Here is a 23499-nt window from a genome sequence, read left to right on the forward strand (position 1 = left end):
AATGATCGAGTAAAAGATGATTGAACCACTTCCTGATGACGGCTTTCAAAAGACGTGAAATTAAGCATGCACACCATGCCAAAGTCCTTGAGATACACCTGAAAATGATAGGTTGAGCTACGCTAGCCCAATAAAGAATTCTATACCCAAGCTATATGTAAATGTGATGAAACGTGCAATGAGAATAGATGATTTTCCAATAAACGAGTAAGAGATACAAAAGGGGCACCATAATGAACCGATGGACTACGACTACGGAATTCAATACGTCTTACAGATATTCCTAATCATTTATACATCAACTAGGAGCCGCATTAAGCACATATCAATCTAAATAACCCACAATAGTTTCTCAAACCATTTTAAGACCTCACAAGTGAATGCCACCATTAATCTCCTGATTTCTTACCATTTAATATCAAGCCTCTTTTCATAAAAAGAAAACATTCCCCTTTGATTGCAAAAATAACTTGTGAAAATTCTCGACCTTTACAGGTCAAGCTCCGTTGATTCGCTTGAATATCGGAATCCGTTGATTTGTGCCTAAATACTGGAACTGTTGATTCTCTTAGGAATACCAGAGGATTTTTCATAAAAATCCTTTTTTTTCAAAACCAAATTTCTTTCTTTTCAAAACTTTGATAAAATTGATCATTTATTCCTTTGTTCGACAGTTACCATCTCAAGCAACAAACAACTCAAACAACAACACGAACTTCTATAACCAATCATAACTTCTTTCATCATGCGAGACATTCAACCGTATTACCACCAATTGCGTTACAGTGAATTCTCTCCACCTGGGTTTCTGCATTACCACACCTTGCATTGCGGGCCCTTTAGAGTCTCCGCATTACCACACCTTGTGTTGCAGGACCCTCAATTCAAAGTTCACAACTCACACAAACACACATGCATTATCAATCCATACACAAGAAGTCGACACTTTCCAAAGTCACATCCTTCCATACGTCATCACATAATATAATACAAACTCGAAACATATCCCATTGTACATCGATATATATATATATATTCTAAGTCAACGTTATTCCCCTAAGTCTATTGCAACACCTAACATCACGTACCGAACCCATAACAACTCCACGACGCACCACCTGCTAGGTCCTAAATGAGAATCTATAGAACGAATACCAAAGGAACCTAGGATGATCAATCAAGACGAAGCACGAAGATACGAGTTACCCTATTCTCTTTCGGACCACTAGGCAAACCCCTATCGACCAACCAAACGCCCACGTCATACCTTATAGCTTATGATATTTAATAACGACTCCATGGTACGTCCATCAACTACGTCACGCCATAGCGCTTAATAGGTCTATGTCGTTCATTGAGACATGTTACAATATCTACTTAAATTAACCATATGCATAAATAGCATACGAACACCCTAATTATTTAATTCTACACCTTTCTATGTTACAACGAGGGCCAAAGGAGACCAATTGGTCAATGAATCTTTCGGGGTACAAACAATCAAGCTTAGAAGTGATTCAAAGGTGTTTAGAGAGTGCTAGAAGTGATCGGGGTTCAACGAGCATGAGAAGAGCAAAACGTATCAAAACTGTCCAGAAATAAGGGGGTATCAATACCCCAAGATGAGGTATTGATACCTGGACGACTGCTGTCCAGAAAAGACTGGGGTATCAATACCCCGTTTTGGGGTATTAATACCCCGGAATTTTTCAGCGAATTTTTAGACTTTGAAAGGTAAAACACCACCAACAACAATGAATCAAGGCACGATCTAAGCACACAATCAACTCATAAACACATAGAGAGAGTAAGAAATCCCTACCTCAAGTGATTTGAACGAGACCCAAGCGATTGATCGAAGTCCAAGCGAGCCCTAGACCTCCAAAGCTCCGAAATCAACCAAGAACTTCCCTCCAAGCTTAACCCACGAAATTTCGAGCTCGAGAACGCGATTGGAGGGCCGAAGGGTGGTTGATCTTTGTGGTTCTTGAGGTCTTGGAGGAGTTTTGAGTGAGAGGAGAGGAGAGGAGAGAGAGAGAGAGAGAGAGAGAGAGAGAGAGAGAGAGAGAGAGAGAGAGGAGGGGAGATATAAAATCTCCTACACACACACCCATCCTATATATACTCCTATATCCTTTAATCACACACCCACTTCCTCAAGTTTCAATTCCCTCATTTCAATCCCTAATTCAAATACAGGGGACCAATACTTCAAAAGGAAAATCATTTATTTTTATCATGATAACTTTTGGAATCCCATGGATTTGGAAGTGGGATTTACAATTTGGAAGTAATAATTTTGGACTTCCAGTTCTTCAAAGAACTTTTCAATACAGGTGGTGGAAGGGGATTGATCTTGAAAAAACCCTTTCGGAAATCAAAACTGCTAACCAGGAATTAAAATTACAATTAAAGAAGAAGGTAAAATATTCAGTGAAGAATCCTTTCTTGGAAATCTCGGCTCAAATTCGGGCGAAACATCCAAATTTAACAGACGATGAAGTGGTAATCAAGACCATGGATTTCATGAATGAGCAATTTCTCCAGATTGTTACTCCAGTAGCGGATGATGAATCAATGACATCAGCCAAAAGCAATGAAGATGATAGTAATCCATTCACTTGCTTAGCAGGGGAATCTCAAGACCCCTATGAAGACGAAGGAACTACTCCAACTTTGGGAGACTTTTGGGACAGCATGACTAAAATGATGGCAGAATAGTTGTCTTCACGAAAAGGCAAAGAGAAAGATAAATAATTTGGTTGTCCAACCAAACTTTTGGTGGTTGGGTAAAATTAAAGTTAAAGTTTACTCAATGATGGAGTAAATTTGAAAGTTTGCTCAATAATGGGTTTTGGCTGTCAACTCTCAGCTTTCGGTGGAGATATTTGTGTCGATGGGGCCCAGTGTGTACCCGGCAGGCATCTTCATCTCATGTAAATTTAGCTTTAATTTGTATTTCATCTACTGTTTGGACCTCTATAAAAAGGTCTCTCTTGTAATTAGAAAATCAGGTTTTCGATTGCCCTCTCTCTCTCTCTAAAATCTAAGCACTCTGATTTTCTTCTCTCCTCTTTTGTACATTGGCCTTGGCCTTAATAATAATAAGGTTAGTTTCCTTTCGATCCTTTGTATTGTTGTCTTTTCAGTATATTATTTGGTATCATAACCAATTATGGCTTAAGATAATTTGTTAGTGCAAGTAGTTATTATTCTAGCATGAAGATGCCTTTCAAATAAAAATCAGTTTAATAAAAATTTAAATGAAAGAAAGCATTTTAGGTAGTGGGACGTCACCCAAGTCGCGTTCGGATTTGTCTGGCCATGAGGACCCGGGAAGGGTAATTTGGCCTTGCTCCGGTAAATCGTTGACTGACGTGCTATCTAGAATGTTATCTTCCATTTAAAAAAATAAAAAAATAAAAAAAGGCAAATTCATGAAAAAATAATATATATGAGCACTAACACAATTATTTCTCAAAATGAGAAGAATATTTAGATATGATAATGATAGAATAAAGAATGCAGAATTAATTGAATATGTTGATGCAAGAACAATTGAACCACTGGACAATTCCTCCAGTACGCCCTTCTACTATATATGGGCATGGTATGTTTGAATTTAGAAGTAGCATGGCAATAAAAACCATGGAAAGAACAGAAAGCTTAGAGCTTAATGATAAGATAATAAATCTTATGGATCGTAGTGATTTAGTCGCGCACATGCGCAATTATAAATATGTTCATATTGGTTTAGTACAAATTACACTAAAACCATTAACTTTACTTGGAATGGATACTTGCCTTCAGGCAACACTGAGGGATGGTAAGTGTAATAATTGGAGAGCCTCAATAATGGGGGCTATAGAGACCATTTTATGCCATGGTCCTGTTTATTTTAATGCTTATCCAAACCTAACTCTATCACTAACAAATAGAAATTTAGGTGAAGTTTTGAATTGTAGGATCCAGACTAGAGGTTATGATTTCCTACCTAGATCTGAGGTAATTGCTGTTGTTTATAGAATTTGTTATAAGGTTATGAATACTGTTAATCCTAGGGTTCGTCAATTAAGACCTATGGATCAGACTGTCCTGGTTGAAACAAATATGTTAACATCAAATATAGCGACTAATAGATTGATAAACTGGGAAGAAATAGCATTTCTAGAAAATTGGGTAATAAATAATGTTGTTCCACCCAGACCTATTGTTAATCGAATTGAACAAATAGTTCAAGACAGTGATGGCACTGTATTTTTGAATTTTAGAAATTCCCAACCTGAAAGACTTCTTAGAAGCAGAAGTTCTAGTTTTTCTGCGACTAGACAACCATATAGGGTTAGTGTTCCTACTTCTAGTAGACACTTAACGTCGGAAATCCCCGAGTCACAACATCCTGTTGAAGATATTAATTTGGCAGGAATAAGAATATCCCAAAATCAAATTCCTCATGGAGTTTATAATAATCGAGTAGAATCACCTACTGCCAGTGAAATGAACTTTAAAATTAATGACCATAATAATAGATCCTGAAATTAGGGTAGAAATTAAAAAAGAATTTCAACAGCATAAATATAAAGAATTTAGGGAATGGTATTTCTCTAAGTATGACAAGAACCAGTTACAAAAATTCAAAGACGAGTTTTATAACTTGATAGGTTATACACAAAATATCATCCCTTTTACCCAACGGTTCTATGGAAAATATTTCACAGAATTGGATAGATCAATAAATGTCATCCAAGATTATAAAAGATATTGGAGATCAATGACGGGAACACTGATCTCTTCAATGCATCCTCCGACTATCCCTTTGTCTGTGGAAGGAAGTTCAGACTCTGAACCCTCTTTGGAAACTGTAGCGTTTGTAAAACCTACAAACACAGATGTTAATGGTAGAATTCATAAACAGAATAATTATACCAACTTAATCCTTAATACTGTTGGTGACCAATTAGTTCGAATTGAAGAACAGGTTAACCAAATAAGTGGCCAGGTTATGGATCTTAAACCCAAGAATATGGAGAAGAATGAAATATCTCCTTCCAATATTCGACCACCTGTGTCAATTACTGAATTTCGTTTAAAAGATCCAAACAAAAATGCTGAATTAGTCAAAGAATTACAAAAAAGACTTCAAGGTCTTTCTTTAAACACTATATCCAAGGATATCGAGCCTGAGGATATGGATAATCAAGAAATCTGAGATTTGGAAAATTCTTTTATCCAATCTCAATCTGAAACAATCAATAAAATTCAATATTCACATACTAGGTTCCCTTATTCGGGAACGGATCGATATTACTATCCTAGACCAACTCCTCAAGATATGTTATATGAGGAATCTGGATTTCAGAAACAAATGTCTTATAGTGGTAGCACCATCTATGAATGGAACATAGATGGAATGACTGAATATCAAATTTTTGGCGTAGTCCATCAAATGATGATGTATAGTACTATTTGTGCTAATAACCACAATGAGGATAGAAAGGTTGCTGGCTGGATAACAGTTGGCTTTACTGGCATGATTAAAGGTTGGTGGGACAATGTCTTATCTGCAAACCAACGATTGGAAATCTTAAATGCAGAAAAGATTAATGAAAAAGGTGAACAGGCTCAAGATGCTGTTTACACTTTGGTTCAATCAATAATCTTACACTTTGTTGGTCACTGGGATAACCAACGGGAAAGAAGTAGGGAATTACTACAAAATTTAAAATGTCCAACGTTAACTCATTTTCGTTGGTATAAGGATGTGTTTCTGGCAAAGGTAATGCAAAGAAATGATGCTAATAGTGAGCATTGAAAATCAAAATTTGTTGATGGGTTATCTTATTTCTTTGCAGAAAAAATTAGGAAAAAAATTGAGGGATCAAAATAATGGTCTAACTATTAATTATGATAATTATACTTATGGACAAATAATCTCCATTATTATCCAAGAAGGATTAACTTTGTGTAATGATATCAAATTGCACAATCAATTGAGAAAACAAAATCTGACTGGTAACAGGAATTGGGTCAATTTTGTGACCAATTTGGGTATGATATGACTAAATACCCAAAGTCTTCTAAAAAGAAGAGTAGTAATAAAACTACTAAATAATGTTCTAAAAGAAAACCCCGAAAGAATAAAAGGCCATTTGAACAATCTGGTTCAAAAGGGTCTATTGCCGAAACCAAAACCAAAAATCCTAATAAATCAAAAAAGAAAACCACTGCAAAATGCTTCAAGTGTGGGAAAATAGGACACTATGCTAATAAGTGTAAGACTAAGAAAAAGTTGAATGAGTTCCAAATTGATGAAGGGTTAAAACAACAACTCTTTAAATTAATGATTAATTCTAGTGATTCTGAATCACAAGAGGAATCAGGTGAACAGGTCAATGAAATATCTTATCAGGACCAAGAAGAAGATACTTCTTCTAGTTCAGAAGATACTTCTTCTAGTTCAGAAGAAGAAGTTTCTAATGACTGTAAATGTAATAATCTCGAATGTTCGACTTCCGATAATTATTGAAAAGCTATTGCGGAAATGAATGGATTAAGTATAAGTGTTCTTACTAATAAGCAACAAGGTTTATTAGATATAATAGATCAAATTGATGATCCTTAGCTAAAAATGAAGATCATAGAAACTTGCATCTCTTCTACTACTGAGGAAGAGGGGGAACAACCCCATATACGCAATAAGACTTATAGTCTCAAGAATGTTTTGGACAGATTGGAGCAAATGGATAGTAACAAACCTGTTACGATCGTAATAAAAAGTAATATTACGAAATTTTTAATTTAATAAATTTTTTGAAATATTACAATTTTGATTGAGTATTTTGATGAAAAATGAAAATAAAACTATGTCAATAAAATAAATTGATGGACCAATTCTATTTCTCATCCAATCTCATAGGGTGAGAAAAAACAAAGGGGCTGCTATTCGCAACCCACAATTTTCTCCATACAACCGGTTAAAAATTTTTCATCTTAGGACAAAAATACCCCAACACAAAATGAGACGTACGATGCCTCACATGTTAGGGTCATCATTTAGCCCGGAGGCCCGTGGTCTGTCCGGCCCATTGGGCTTTTACCCTGCTCGAGCCCGTGAAACGGGCGAGCTAGCCAAGCTCGTAGGTTGTAATGGGTAGGCTTGGGCCTATGAATTTTTACTCGGCCCGCGCCGCAGGCTCGACCCGTGAGCCTGCCCGTGGTACCCGCCCACAGGCCCGCCCATTAGCTCGAAATCCCACAAAACCCTTTCTTTTTTCCCTTGGTTTAGTTTCTGCCCAAGGAAATTTAAGCCCGCCGGGCTTTTGGCCTGCCAACTCATCAATTGGGCTAGTCCGTGTGTAACGACCCGGATTCCCAAACACCACAACCGAATCATAGCCATGTTGGAAGATTTTGGCCACCAACTCAATATTGGCAACAACTAATAATTGAAAAAAACATACCCACTTCCTTAAATATTTACAATTTTTTTTTTTACAAGAACGCAATCCTCGCACTCTTTCTCCTCCACTTTCCTCGCTCTTTCTCCTCCACTTTCCTCTTCCTCTTCCACCCAAAATTTCCCATGTTTGACCCACCTCCCACCACCTCTATACCCATTGGTTCAGAGATTAAATCAATGACACTCCCATATTAATTCTCACGGGTTCTTCCCTCTCCTCAACTCCCTTCTTTTCTTAAACATTCCCCTCTCCTCTCCTTTTTTTTTTTTGAGAATCCCACAACACATACATATAGAGTATTTTTGAGACTTCCCTTGGAAATCTTAGTGCCACATGTCAGCCCCCAACCCCAACCCCAGCCAAAACCTCTCCTCCACCTGTTTACATAAAAAAACCAACTCTAACTTGTGCCTCACATGCACACACCCCACGTATGCGGCCACCTCTTCTTTCTATCCTTTATCTTTTCTTAATTTTTAACTTTTATCACATGTAAGACAAACCCCTCCATAAACATGTAAAGAATACAAATATCCATTTCACACACTACATACTTCACGTGCTCAGAAACACGTGTCTTAACACCTGTCTTTTGTGCAATTTAGATATTTTCTTCTCTAATTCCCCTTTCCACTAACTCTTCTTTTTTAATTACTTGTAAACGCATTCAAAGCGCCACTGGAAACTCACTTTTTGCATAAACAATCATAATATTCAAAATTTGGGTTTTACACTGTGGGCTGGGCCTGGGCTTCAATTTATGATAGATAGTCCGGCCCGTGAGCGAGTTTGGATAGTGACTTGGCGGGTTGGGCCAACCCGGCCCGATGATGACCCTTACTCGCACGTAACCCCATCAGGTTGGACATCCATCCTTTGGGGTTGAATGATGGTTATGGCAGTAATACGGGAGAGAAACAGAGATCTTGGACGGATCCCAGTCATCTACACCCCAAACATCTCTCACTCTAAGAGCATCTCCAATGCATCTTCCATTCCTCTATTTCTCCATTTGAGAGGATCATGTTTGAAGGAAATACTATTCCAACCCATCCTCTATTTTCTCCTCCATTTGCGAGGATCAAGTTTGGTACTCTAAATATGGAAGATGGAGAAAAAAATGGAGGATCTCCTCCATTTCACTATTCACCTCACCAAATCCCATTTTGTTCATCAAATTAGTTTTGATACACTAATCCTTTATAAAATTGGTACCAATCAAAAGATATGTACAATATCTTCAAAATAAGACCCATATTGAGTATTTTTTTAATGAAGTTAGAAAAATGAAAAATTGAGTTTTGGAGGGAAAGTGGGGAAGTTTGAGATTTGGGATGAGTTTTTAAAGAAATAGAAGTAGAAATAGAGTATTGGGTTGGAGTTAGATTTCGTTCAAAATCACTTTTGCAATAAAATATATTATTTTGATACTCTCAAATGAAGAAATGAAGGAAAAAAATGGAGTATTGGATTGGAGATGCTCTAAGGCCAGTCTTATCCAAACGAAGAGGCCCTGAGATTAAGGATCTCAAAGGACCTAAGCCAGTCCAATTAGCGTACCAAAAGGTGAAAATGAGGTGTTTAGAGCATCTTCAACCTTGACCCATTTTAAAACTCAAATTTAAAATTTGGGTAAAACCCAAAAAAACCCCTCTCCAATCTTTGACCCAAACCCTTCATCATTTTGGGTTTTACCCGTTTCTTTCCCCAAATTTGAGACAACCCAAGTGTCTTCCCATTTTTTTTTTCAATATTCCAACGGCTCTTTTCTCTTTTCAACGGCTCCTTCCATGCCATTCTGATAGCATGACGCTTTTCCAAGCTTGGATACCTCGAACTCTCTCTCACACATGGCCGCCGCCGCCGCCAGAGCAAGTTCCTACAGATGGAAAAGAAAGGAGGATATATGGATCAGAGTTCTGTGGTTAGTGGTAAGTGGTAGACTGTTTGGGTGGTTGGCGGTGGTTATGGAGATGGGTCGAGTTCTTCTTCTTCTTTTTCTTCATAACAGTCAGTCACTCTCTACCCCAAATCAAATTTGTTTCCCTTCTATTTTTTACATTATTGCCATTGAATACTTAAAAAATAATATATTTGGGAAAAAAATCATTTTGCCATTAGAGTGAGTTTGACCCAAAATGAATTTTGACCCAAATTTAAGTAAAATTTTGGGTCAAGGCGGGAGATGCTCTTAGACCACGTTAAATGGCAACTTAACACCCTGTTGAAAGACCTCTTCCCCCTTACACAAACCACACCAAGTGGTGGATGGTCGATTGTAGGCCACAGACCTATCCGTATATTTAGAACGCAAAAGTTACCGAGGACCAGATTTTATCCTCCACATTCATCCTCCAATTTAACTTGGCCATGTCAATGGTATTCGCACCCAGGATTTGTGAATGCTAAGGCCTCCATAATCCGGAGGTTTGGTAACACCTACGGTATGGTATGGATTTTCCTATCAGCCTCTGAGGAGACCCCCAGGGAAATCCCGATTAGCATTATCTATATGGCCTTATGGACCCCTAAAGGAAGCATAATATTCTGCATGGCATATGCCGGAATGGTACAGTTATCGATTAAAGGGTCATTCTACCCGCCATGGCAACACACTTACTTTTCCGCCCCGCAAGGTTTTCAGTAGATTTTATCCATCACAGATTTAATTTTTTGGGCCTTCTATCAAGGATGGGGCAGCGCAAGGATGGGGCAGCGCAAGTACTCACCAAAGAGATTTGAACTAAACAGGTCTGAGAATCAAAATAAGACCCAGAATAAGCAGAGACCGCCAAGATGAACGAACCGGTGGACGGTGCACAGCACCATGTTGTGAAATAGTCCAAATTTCATCTCAGCAATGAATAGCTCGGATGGTGCACACCACGGTGCTGTGCACCATCTGCACAGCACCATCATGCTTTATCTAGTTTCCAGTATGTAAGCAGCTATCCCGTGTGGTGATCCCAATAATTCCACCTCTAAACTTTCCAGTATGTAAGCAGGTATCCCGTGTGGTGATCCCAATAATTCCACTTCTAAACTTTCTCAAGTTACGCATTTATATATGGCAAAGATATTATCAAAATGCAAAACAACCATTGAAAGAATAGCCTCATCCCTCCGTGCTTTATTCCTCAATTCACAATACCAGGTCTTCCGAATGGAGAAATGGAAACAAACAGAAAAGAAACAACAAGAAACAAAGAAATACACAACCCAAACAGTTGTTTTTGCAGAATTCAACGTGGTACAAACATCAAATACATCTAAAAGATGGTTAGCAGCAAACATCAGTAGACAAAGCAGGTGCCGCAACCTTCAGAGAAACCGCGTTCCACTCAACAATCTCGCCGCAATGTCCACCCCTAGCCCCAAGAACCGGAAACTGATTGTCAGAACTAATTGAATTTTCTGCCAGAGCCAATTTAGCCCCAAAAAGTTCAAACTGATTATTAGAACAAATAACAGATTTTTCTGCCACAGCCAATTTTCTTTCAGCAACCGCCTTCAACCGATATCGCTCAGCCCTTGATCCAATAACTTGACCCAACACAGAAGCTGCAATGGTAAACGCCATGGCCGTCTTCGGCATCAAAACAGATTTTCTAAGCATTGCAATGAAGGGAACCGCCGCGTGGACAGCAGCGAACCATGATGGTGAGAATTTCTCTGTGTGTTCCCGCCAAACTCCCAGAGGAACGTTTGCCGCCATACCCAATACTCCAATTGCTAGGATCTTGGCAGGAAGTGGTTGCGGTCGGAGTGTCTTTGCAAAGGCAGTTTGCGAAAGAGCTGCCCTGGCTGCAATGATCGCTTGGGGGCACTTGAGTTTCAAGCCAGGTGGTGGCTTAAGAGCCTTTGCCACAATTGGAAGGATATGGCTCACTGCACGGTATGACCTGGCGATTGGGCAGTCACCATTTTGTAACCAGTCGTCGCTCATTGATTCGTGCTTCGGGTCTCCTCCCTGAAAGACATAAAGATAAAACGTCAAGAGACGAGCAAATTGTATTTATGTTCTGGAGTATCTATCTTCTTAGATTCTCTACTCTGGAGTTTCAGAGTCATGAACTACAGGCAGGTTACAAAATCGCAATCCTTCAATATACATTGGAAATTACAAGCAATTATAAAATAAGCAGAGTATTCTTATAATACTTATAAAGGCAGCTTCTTTCGGTTAGGAGGCATGGCTTGTGTTGCCATTAGTGCATAAGTTGTAATACAGACAGCTTACTGCTCATCACCTTAGAGTATTGTTGAGTTTTAGGCTTTTAGCTCTCTCGGTTAGTACTGTACAGTGCTCGTTTTCTTTTCTTTCTTAGTTGCCTAGGATATCCTCTTGTATACGTGCATTGATTTTTTTTCCATATACATGAATTGTTTACTCATCCAAATAGAACTTCACTTTTCTTCACATAATAATCCCCAGTTTAGGGACTTGCTTTGAACTTCTGCGGAACAACTAAAGTTACTAAATAAGAAATGCTTGTTTGAACTGCTAAGTCATATACCTGGGAAGAATTTCCTTTATTTGATGACTTAGATTCTCTATGCTGATTCCTCCTCCATTTCCCAGAGAATCCACCAAAGAATGGTCCAAAACCTGAGAGGCTAATCGTAGCTGCCTTTGCTGCTAGAGGGTTGAACTGAGGGGGTGCGCGTTCAGACTCCAACTTCTTAGAATGCACAAATGATCTTCCAGAGAGAGGGACGACACCATTTTGCCCATGGAAAAGACTGAATGCCATTTCAAAATTGGCACCATCCTCAAAAATTGGACCTTTAGCTCTTTGAATCTGCGTATGAAAGATACCAAAAGTTTAGATACGACATGCATCAGAGCTAATGGGAGAGAGACCAGATTTAGTAGACAAACTTCGATGATTCATCACCGGAGATGAAGCTAGTGCTATGCACACGTGGGTAGAAAGTTTCCAATTAAAAAGTATGATATGTGAATGATCATAATATGCTGTGTAAACATTAACAAGTTATTAACTTACAGGCACTGGGATGGCAATCGATGAGGAGAAGGAGAAATTGGTATGCTCATTAATGTTCCTCAGAAATGGGCACCTAATAATGTCCTCATGAGAAGGTTGAGACTGCTCATTCATAGCCCTGAAGAAAAAGTCCATTTCGTGCAAGCAGGAAAACCTTCAAAGAGGAAAGAAGTGTTAATAATGTTTTCATGCGTGGTTGATAACCATAGTAATAATGAATGTGAAGCCAAAATTTCACTTGTTTTGCTAATAGAAGAAAGCTTTCACTAAGAGAATGCAATGAAGAACTAAAAGTGCTACAAATATGAAGAGCCCCATACAGTCACAAGTCCAATCAACTATATCACACCCTCAACCATGTGTTTGCATAGGAACACACTCAACAGGTACACTATGTAACATGATGCATTATAACCTTCATTCACATTTTTTAAAATCATTGTGCAAGTAAAAGAGAAATGAACATTAAACATGGACGTACAGAATGACTTTATCTTTAATGACTTTATCTTTAAACACGGATACTAGGAATAGAAATGCTTAGTGTGTACTTTAAGTCTAGATCAACCCTGGCATTTGGAGCAATTTGACGGCATGAGATTGTACAGCCAAATGATGCCATGTGCGTGTATGGCCAAAATCAATTACGAATTTGAATAAAAAGAATAATGACATGTTTAGAGACAACAGAGAGAGATTGTTTGGTAAAACTAAACTGTATCAACTATCAACCACTCAACACAATACTAGAAAGTCAATAGTTGGAGACACCACTGGAAGAATTCAGTACAGCCTTTCAAGACCTCAAGTTGTATCATAAAAATGCGAATTATAATCGAGTAATACCAAAATCTTAAACAAACACTCTCTTTACACTTTCAGAGACGAAATTCCTAATCAACAAACTATAAATATTGGTTGCTTCAGAGATGAACTGAGCATTCACTGGCTAGATGGCTAAAATGAACACAAGAAAATAAAACAAAAAATCCCTGGGCCAAGCCAAGGCCTCTGGGTTCTGCTTGCCTTAAAGAGGCAGTGAAAAAGGAGAAAAAATGCAATCAGGGTGCTTTGATCAAAGCTTGAGCTTAAGCTTTTCGAATTATTTCCGTAAACCATGAAGTCAATGAATAAAAACTTACTGTTTGACATATTTATACAACTGATATTTCAAGTTCCTAAGAAACTTGAGCAATTTCCACCAAAATCCTTACATCCTCCATTAAGTGAATTTATATACCTCTACATGAATGAGGTTAAAAATCATGACATAAACACACCTTTTTTTATAAGCGATAAAAACGCTAAAAATATAACATGACAAGGAATTGATCAAAGAGACTCCCAGCTAAACCAACTGTAAAGAAAAAGACTCTTCAGTTTAAGCAGCGACATCTCGTCCCCGAACGTCAGGATAACAATTCAAGCAATGGCTTGAACCCCGAACGTCAATTCAACAATGGGATTGTCCAATACAACATTCAGGACCACATCTCAAACTCCAACATCCTTTGCACACCATCAAATGTTTGTTTTATTTTCTTTAACATTTGGTAGGAAATACGTACATGCTGTTTAATACATTCATCGAACATCACAGCGATTATGTGAAAGCCAACAACAATTGAACAAGTCCAACAACCCAACCAACTCAAGAAATAGCCCCATCAATTTGAAGAAATAAACCAGCAAAATACATAGATCTGTATAAACACGTACTCTATTGAGTAAGAAATATGAAACCATACCTTCGGATTTCGCCGCAGAGGGTGAATACAACGCGTGAATGGCGATTAGGTAAGCGAAAACAATGCAGATCTTCTTGAGAGAGAGAGAGAGAGAGAGAGAGAGAGAATAAAAGAATGAAATGGGGAGGCGATAATATTGACTCACTATTGAGGTATATACATACACGCATATATAGAACGATGACGTCTGTGCTTTCCACACTCCAAAATTGACGACAAATTGTAGTAGTTGGAATTGGAAAAGGAAATTGGGGAGAAGGTCAGCGTTTTGTAGCTGTGCTTTCATTTCAAATTTTCAAGCAACTAATGACGCCTAGGACATGTTTTGATAATTAATACCAGTTAAAAATATGATGATAACATTTGTTAATGTTGAAAATGTCCTTGACGGGTATTAATTATCAAAATACGTCATGAACCGTCTCTAAAAAATAAGTATTTATTTGTAATTTTTAAGTTTAAAAATAATAGGCTTATTAAAATCAAAATATATATAATATGGATTTTGTTTGATTCTGTAAAAAAAAAATTTTAAAATTTAATTTTAAAAACTTATTATTTTTAAGCTTGAAAGTAGGTCCTTATTTTTTAATTACTATTCTCTCTTTCGTTTAGGATTCAGAATTTTAATTTTTTTAATTCATTTTCCACAACATAAATCTACACCTAACTAATATCAACATAGTTCAGTTTTGGAACTTCTTCATTAATATTTTGGAGTGCCAAAATCACAATCTTTAATTTTAAACAATTTGGATTAGGGTAATTATCAAAACTACTCCTGAGATTTTCAAGAACTATAGATTGTCCCCTCACGTTTGGAAAATTACAAAATACTCCTTCTCACATACTTACAAATTACTTCCTTGTCGTGATGTATACGTTAAAAAATTCAACTAAATCCGTGTGACATCATCAGATTCTATTTATAATGAACCAAATTGTCACATCCCGTATTTTTATTGAAAGTGATTACTGCTGAACAGAGCCGGCTCCGAGGTAAGCCTCGCAAACCCTCGATCTTGGGCAACCCAGGCAACCAAAAAAAAATTCAAGTTATATTATAAATTTAAAAAAGTTTCACGTAGTTAAGCAACACTTTGCTTGGTGCAGCGGTCACTGACGTAATGTTAAAGCATTAGCGGTACTTGGTTCACTTCCCAGGCATGCTCTTTTTAGGTTTTTCTCTAGCTTTTTGGTCTACGTCTTTTTTTTCTTTTTTTTTTTTGCCAATCCACAATTTTTATTCTACCTCTTTTTTTGTTTGTTTTCCTCCCAACAATAATCTATATAAGTGATATGTTACCTTTGATGAAAAAAAAGTCAATTAAAATAAATCAAGCAAGCTAACACGATTTTTATTTTTATCTTCGAACTACCATTTCGCAAGAGAGATTAAAGAGATTGGTTATGATCTCATTGGTCTACGTCTTTTTTTTCTTTTTTTTTTGTGCCTCCAATCCACAATTTTTATTCTACCTCTTTTTTTGTTTGTTTTCCTCCCAATAATAATCTATAAGTGATATGTTACATTTGATGAAAAAAAAGTCAATTAAAATAAATCAAGCAAGCTAACACGATTTTTATTTTTATCTTCGAACTACCATTTCGCAAGAGAGATTAAAGAGATTGGTTATGATCTCAATTGAAAATGAGGCACAATTCTACTAGGAGTATTTTTGGGCATTTGAGACATTTTTAACTTCTTATGCTTTTCAAACATATACTCCATCAACGAAGAATCAAAACTTAGCAGAACGGGCCCCGAGTTTCTGGATAAGAAAAGTACGATGACTCAATTGAGAAATTTTGCTTCAAAAAATGCTAGAAGAAGTTGTTTTTTTAAAATTGGATCGTGTTAATCATAAAACACTATTAACGGGATTTACATTTTGAAGTTGATTTTTTTTTTATGTTATTCAAGCTAAAAAAATAATGTAATTTTGATTTTTTTTTTGTACTTATATTTTTGTATGATTTAATAGTAAGTGGGCAACAAAACATGAGGTTGGGTTAGGGCAACCCAAATGTTGGGGCCGACACCGCTGAATTGGATATTTTCCATATTTTTGGATATTAGGTTGGAATTTGAAAAAAAGGAATAATCTGGTGTCGTTCACAGTGAATTATTTTTCTTCTATGTGGCAGTAATGGCATTTGAACGGACATTATAATATGTTGATGAGGGAATTTTCGGTGAGGGAATAGAAGGTTAGAGGCGGATAAAAAAAAAAATAAAAAAAAATAGAAGGTTAGAGAGAGTATGTATGGACATGCGGAGATTTTTATCAAAGTAATCTTTTTTTTAGAACAATTGGCGGAATACTCTGATTTTCAAACTATTTTTAAAACTACTCGGTAGAGCTACTTCAAATAGCGCTATATGCCATGTGGCGTTGTGCCATATGCTACGTGGGTTGCCTGACGCCACTTGAAGTAGCTCTACCTTACAAGGTAACGCCATTTGAAGTGGCTCTACCTAATAAGATAAATCATTTCAAGTGGCTCTACCCAATCAGGTAGTGCCATTTCAACTTGCTCTACCTTATAAAAATAACATCCACCGCCCAGGGATATCTCTCATTAATTTGATCACTTGTCTTGTATGGGAATGAAACATGACTAAAAACAACGAAAGTAAAATCATTAAAAAAAATTGCGAACCACGTTTGTAGTGTTTAGCGGAAGTTTAAGAAAATATGGATTGACAATAACTACTTTGCTTAAAATTGAAAAAAAAAATGATTGCCCATAATATAACTAATATATATAGAAAAATGTTGATGCACTTTGGGAATGCCTTAGGATTTTATTAACTTCACTGAAAAAATTGTATTTATAATTCATACACCCATTTTTAGCTTTATTAAATTCGTTCATGCTTTTTCACCTTTACTTAATTACTTCAGCCTGTTTCAACCTTATTCAATTACTGCAGCCTTTTCACCCTTATTCAAATCGTTCAGTTTTTTTTTTTTTTTGCCTTGTTCCATGCATTTAGCCTTTTCAGCCTTCATCAATTCCTACAATTTTTTTCAGCCTTATTCAAATCGTTGAGCTTTTTTCAGTCTCATTCAATGCGTTTAGTCTTTGCAATTGCAGACTTTTCAATTCTTTCAGGTTTTTTAGCCATCATCAATTCATACAACTTTTTTCAGCCTTAATAAATTCGTACAGATTTTGTTAACCATCTTTGTTCGATTTGTCATTTTATACAGCTTTATCCATGTAGATAGTATTAAGCTTTTATACAGCCTTATTCATATACAGCTTTTTGTGGTTCCCTACTGACTCTTGTCTTATTGGATCCCATTGAGGGTATGATCTAGGTATTGGCCAAAGCATATGTCTATAAATTATCTTTCATCTTCTACGTTTTTGTGTAATGAGCCTTAGTCGTGAGATAGTTCTATCATATGGCAAACAGAGGAGCAAGTTCCAGGGTCTGGATACTTCCCAAGTTAAAGGATCCATATTGGAAAGAAAAAGAACTAGCCTGAAAGACTACTATGTTGGTCTTCGACAAGAATGAAAATTTAGGGTTGAAGAGCAAGAGGGATTGGTTAATGATTTGTGTAACATGGGAGTCAGAATTCCACATCGTTGATCTCTAGAGATGCCAACAACAAATGAGCGTAAATATGAAGCAGCTGTGTCCCAAATCAAAGGGGAGAATAATAGAATACTGATGCGCAGGAGTAGATATTTCATCCTTCAGTTAGCAACAGAGATGGCTGAGGCAAATCAACGAGAACTAACGGAAAATGAACGTAACAACGCTTTGAATAATGAGAAGTATCTATCTGACTATGCTATGTCTGATGAGGACATGTAGATTCCCCATTATTGGTTCTGTGTTAGGTATTTGAAGTTATGTATTGGATATGCATTAAGTATGTTAAGTGATTTGCCCTTTCTATGTTTAGTATGAACTATTGATGTATTAGTTTATGTCAAGTACGTTAATTTTGTTGTAATCCCATCAATGCAGATAATAAATATCACTTAAATTTAGTTATTTTTGTATCGTCATGGATAAATATAATTTATAACTAATCACTCTCAATGGCTTGATAAGAAAAAACATGAATTAAAAAGTCATTGGAATAGTGACTACAAGATGATACTGCAACAAAATAAAAGCTCCAACAATGACAATAAGATACAATACAAAATGGTTCTTGATCTTCGAGTTCCAATGGTTGTTGATCTTCCAATGATGATCCCACATACATAGTTCTTGATCTTCGCCTGACGTCTCGATGTCGGATTGAACGTCTTCATTTATACTAACCTCCATATAGAAACGAGCTTCACCCATTAATCCTTCATCTCTTCGTTTATTTGCTAAGAATCGATAGTGATGTCGTTGCAAACGCATTTGCATGCGATTCACTTCTTCACGAAAATGATGCAAGGCTCTTTGCAACAACTGAGGAGTATCAATTGGCATGCCAACTGCTCGGCAACGTGGAATTGGAATGTTCAAAGTCCGACAGTCGAATGTTAGAACTTCATATTGTTCAAGTTGGCATTGATACTCACGTTGCATTTCTCTAAAGACGGTGGGTGTGTATGTAACACCCCGTCCCACATCGGAAGTCTACATGGATGATCTTGGGCATATAACAAACCTTGTGGGCTACTACTAGTACCTTGTGCTTAAGCTTTTGGGCCATGTGGTGTGGCTTGTGGATCAAAATCAGGGTACTGGGCCAGTAGTCTGCTCGGGGCGTTACAAGTGGTATCAGAGCCATCCATGTGCACAACCATGTGGGCCTTGGAGTTTGGTTTGATTTGGTTGTTGGTTTGATTTGTATTGGTGATTATAGTGCTCAACCCCTCGCGAGGGCGCGAGGCTATGAAGTTGGGGAGATTGTAACACCCCGTCCCACATCGGAAGTCTACATGGATGATCTTGGGCATATAACAAACCTTGTGGGCTACTACTAGTACCTTGTGCTTAAGCTTTTGGGTCATGTGGTGTGGCATGTGGATCAAAATTAGGGTACGGGGCCAGTGGTCTGCTCGGGGCGTTATAGTGTATCACATGTTTGGGTTCAAAAGGTATTCAAAATCGTCATCAAGGTGCCAATGACGACCCGTTGCTTGAAATATATTACACACTGTGTACCTCATAGCTAGCGATATGCCATATAATGAAAAGATGAAGTTGCAAGATTGGTTCTTGTGTCTCCTTTTTATACACATAAAAATGAAATAAATCATTTGTCCATATTCGTTGGAAAACCATTGGAATCCAATGCTCTTGCAATAGATGCCAATACCTAGACCACACAATGACATTAATTTGTGACCAATCAATGCAAACACGCGAATGACTTCACATTTCTACAATACACTATTTAATGGTCTGTTTTCATATTTGAAATGCATTATTTCAATTACACTGTTTAATATCCTTTTGTCACATTTGAAATGTATTGTTCAAAATATTAACCTTTCACTCCACATTGTCATAGTTTTGCTACGCATCGTGTATATTTATTTTGCTACTGAAGAATTCTAATTACCACTTGTTAAATATAGTTAACTTTCTCTAATTTATTTCGAAAACCTCATTACAATGTTAACTTCCTTCAATTATGTGGTATTGATTTTGTTATTTTAAGCGGCAATTTAACAATCGAACACTCAAGCGTTACAAAAACTAATAACCATCATAACTTTGCATTACATAGCTTTAACAACAATACTTATCCTCCAACTTCCATGAAATAAAATAAAAACTGAATATTACAAGTTACAGATCCATTTTAGCAATTGAAAAGTCAAACAGATGCATAGTTTTAAACATTACAAGTTACATATTTGCTGCTGAAGATGACACTTGTCCCCTCTTTGAACATTTCCGCTTGTTATGCCCATGTCCACCACACAAGGTACAAGACTGTTTCTGTGATGGTTGCGCCTCAAGCCAGTCGTCCATCATATCCATCTCATTTTGAAATCGATTTACTTGTGGACATCCTCGACCCCTAAGATGCTCTTCATCAGGATGAGTTATTGGACCTTCATAGGGAGGCCAATACGGTTTGTCATGCAGAGGTACGAACGTTTCAAAGCTATATATGGCTATGTTTGAGTCAAGCCTCCAAACATTGCCTATGAATCCTGTAGGGTCCATGACCATTCTGTTACACACTGCAATCACATGCGAGCACGGCATCCGCCATTGTTGCATCTTGTTGTAAGTACATGTCAGTTCATTGAAGTCTACAGTGTGCCTATGATTTCCTTTATATGGGCTAGTTGGATTCATTGGAGTTCACACCTCGTAGATTCCTGTCTCTCTATCAAACTCAACCACTTCGTGCCTTCTTGCTCTCATCCTCCATTCATCGTACTTTTCCGTTGCAAATTTGCTAAATGTTTTGCCTGATTTGATTCCATCCCTTGCTTTGACGGCATAGTTGTTAAAATACGTAACACACTTATAGAATGTCGTCCTAATTGTAGCCACTATAGGGAGGTGTCTGGCTTCTTTGAGGACTCCATTAAATCTCTCAAATAGGTTTGTAAAACGTGATCCATATCGCCTACCTTTATCGTCCTCAAGATCCTTATTGACTGCACCATTGGAAAACCTTTTAAGTTTTTGCAGCTCAATCTCAAACTTTCGAACTTGTATTTCACAAGCAACTAGTTTTACTTGGTTGCCCATAGTTTTATTGTACTTCCGTATGTAGTTTACCCCCAAGTGGCAGGCGCAGTATCTTTGGTACGCCGCTGGGGTCTTCATTCTGGAGCACCTTTGAGATATGAAAAAAGGCCTGAGTGCCTGTCTGAAATTAGACACAAGCCTTGACATTGAGTAACATAAAACCTTATGTAATTGAGGAACCACCCCCAATTTTCCTTGTTCACCTTCTCGACGACTACAAATGCAATAGCGAAGATTTGATTCTCAGCTTCTTGACTTATAGCAACAAGCAATGTTCCCTTGTATTTTCCTGTCAAAAAAGTACCATCAACACTAATTACTGGGCGACAATGCTTGAATCCTTCAATGGCGGGTTCGAAAGCCCAAAACACAGCATCAAATATAACATGTCTCGGCCTACCCGTCTCTTTTGTTATGATATGGGTTTGAGTACCCGGATTCCTTTCTTTAATAGCTTCCATGTATTGAGGGAGTTCTGCAAATGAGTCTTCCCAGTCACCGTAAATGGCTGCTATAGCCATTTGCTTTGCAGCCCATGTCTTTGCATACAATGGGTAGTAACCATCGCTTATCTTTTACTTGAAAAGCCTTGACCTTCGTACTTGGGTCGGTCTGCTTCCACGGTTGACATAATCATATTTGCAATGTAGCGAGCGTTAAGCATCTGATGATCTGTGGTGACACTGAAAGCCAAGTAGCTATGGGGTCCGGCATATCGTGTAATTTTTCAGACATCCTGATCCGGCTTCCTTATTGCTCTAAGTCACCATGAGCATGGTTTTTGATTTGCGCATTTGTAAACCAACAAAAGATTTGTGAACTATTCTGTCTTTGCCACATAATTCCTATCCATGCTATATTTCTTCACTGTATTTTTAACCTCAAGCTTCGAAAAGAACATTTGCGGATAAAAAAATCGGTAGAGGTAAGAGAATGCAATGTTTTCAATGAATACCACATTTTACGTATGAAATGTATGATGAAATATAAAGTGAGAGAGTTATCTTTAAAAAACACCTGTCTCTCGAAAAGCTCAGACCTCCCATCCCACCCAACGTGACTACTCGTTGGCATTGGTGGACTAGGGTCGACGAGGTTGGTCCATGTGTCTTGTGTCATCATGGTGGATGGCTTTTCGAACATCCCTATTGGGTCTTGTTCGCCTTTGTCGGCCTCTTTTCCTGCATCAACATCTTCCTCCAAGCTCTGTGAGGCCTCGTCAATGTCTCTAGTATGCATCTCAAACGCTCCAATGTCTGTAATGTCATCGTGTACATCCTCATGTATGATAGGTTCATCGTCAACGTCTTCAACAGTCTCCTCATTTAGAATGAAAGTGTTGTCATTTCGCTAGTGTTGAGAAAAATTTGGCCGGGATTGTCGTTGCGGCCGATGACTCAAACGATCGTGCACGACACTTTCATTTGCTTGGCTACCTATGGCATCCATCGTTTCCGTGAACAAAATGGGGGTGTAGCCGGTGATTTTATCAGATATATCAAACATAATTCTGATGCTACCATCATCCATGACATTAACTGCGGCGTGTTGGTATGTTGCGTGAGGATAGCTCATAATTGGAAATGGGTATGTTATTTTCATCATTGTTTCCGGCATATTCGCTGCATTCCAGATCATCTCTTGCAAGTCATTTAGAGTTATCCCTCTCATAATTGATAAGGGGATTATCCTACCACCGACGTAGTACGGGCTGTTTGGTTGTTGGACAACACGCCCACATATGTAAACCTATACGTACATAGTGTTTCAACTGTAGGGAGATATTCCCGAATAGGAACAAATGGGGCCCGAACACGTGGTACTTGTGACCATGGTATAAATACGATAAAGACAATCGCCGTGCAAGACGGTGGTCGGCGACAGGGATCAGTGACATGAGAAGTCAATAGTCCAGAAAGTTTGTGCAAGGCCTTGGACCAGTGAACATGAGGAGTTATTGGTCCAAGGGTTAGATAAAAAAACAGAGACATATGAAGTCACTGGTCCAAGTAATCCGTTCGGCAATGAGAAGGATGAATAGGAGGAGAAATCTGGGGAAAGCAGCCTCAGGTGCAAAGAACACTCTGGAAGGGTCCAAAAACAGTGGTATTCCATTAAAAAATGAGATCCCGAGACTGTAGGAATTGGGAAAGATACCCAACGGGAATGGGATGTTCGGTCAGTTATGGAAAAGAGTCCTAAAAAGACTAAGGTAATGAACTGATAAGGGAACGAGCATCCAAGATATTCTGGGTTTCTTATACGAGATAGGAATCCTAGGGCAACAAGGATGCTTGGGCAGCAAGCATCTATGAATCTATAAACACGAGGTAAACCTAAAGGTAAAAGGTACGCAATACGCAACACTTTGCATTATACAAGTTTCCTACTGATAATTAGGTTTATTGCTAATACGTGATACTAACTTAGGTATCGGAAGGCCTTTGCCATGAGAGGCAAAGGTGCGCTCACCCCTTCTCTGTTTTGCAGATTAGGTTCTAGACGACGTGCTAGGGTTCCGGTGAAGAGGCACGAGAAGCCATTACACTCTTGTGCTGTTCAAAACCTCTTTCAATTTTCTCCATTAACAATTGGCG

The 23499-nt window shown here is 37.9% G+C and overlaps 1 protein-coding gene across 1 annotated transcript; it reads right to left on the bottom strand.

Annotated features, from left to right (window-relative positions):
• Positions 1–10561: 10561 nt before the first annotated feature.
• On the bottom strand, positions 10562–14449 carry LOC131327072 (uncharacterized). The gene is made up of 4 exons (XM_058360068.1): positions 14218–14449; positions 12470–12623; positions 11978–12262; positions 10562–11430 (listed from the first exon to the last, which is right to left on the bottom strand). Exons 1-4 carry the CDS (start codon positions 14385–14387, stop codon positions 10741–10743), a joined length of 1299 nt encoding a protein of 432 aa, XP_058216051.1. The 5' UTR covers positions 14388–14449; the 3' UTR covers positions 10562–10740.
• Between the last annotated feature and the right edge of the window lie 9050 nt (positions 14450–23499).

This window comes from Rhododendron vialii, chromosome 5a (assembly GCF_030253575.1).
Source record: "Rhododendron vialii isolate Sample 1 chromosome 5a, ASM3025357v1".
NCBI lineage: Eukaryota > Viridiplantae > Streptophyta > Magnoliopsida > Ericales > Ericaceae > Rhododendron > Rhododendron vialii.

What these genes read in the sequence shown, in the direction of transcription:
- LOC131327072 (XM_058360068.1), bottom strand. Translation starts at nt 14,387, where the DNA reads ATGCGTGTATGTATATACCTCAATAGTGAGTCAATATTATCGCCTCCC. An exon ending in CTCTGCGGCGAAATCCGAAG is followed by an intron (nt 12,624 to 14,217) that starts GTATGGTTTCAT and finishes TCCTCTTTGAAG; the next exon opens with GTTTTCCTGCTTGCACGAAA. An exon ending in ATAAAGGAAATTCTTCCCAG is followed by an intron (nt 11,431 to 11,977) that starts GTATATGACTTA and finishes TATGTCTTTCAG; the next exon opens with GGAGGAGACCCGAAGCACGA.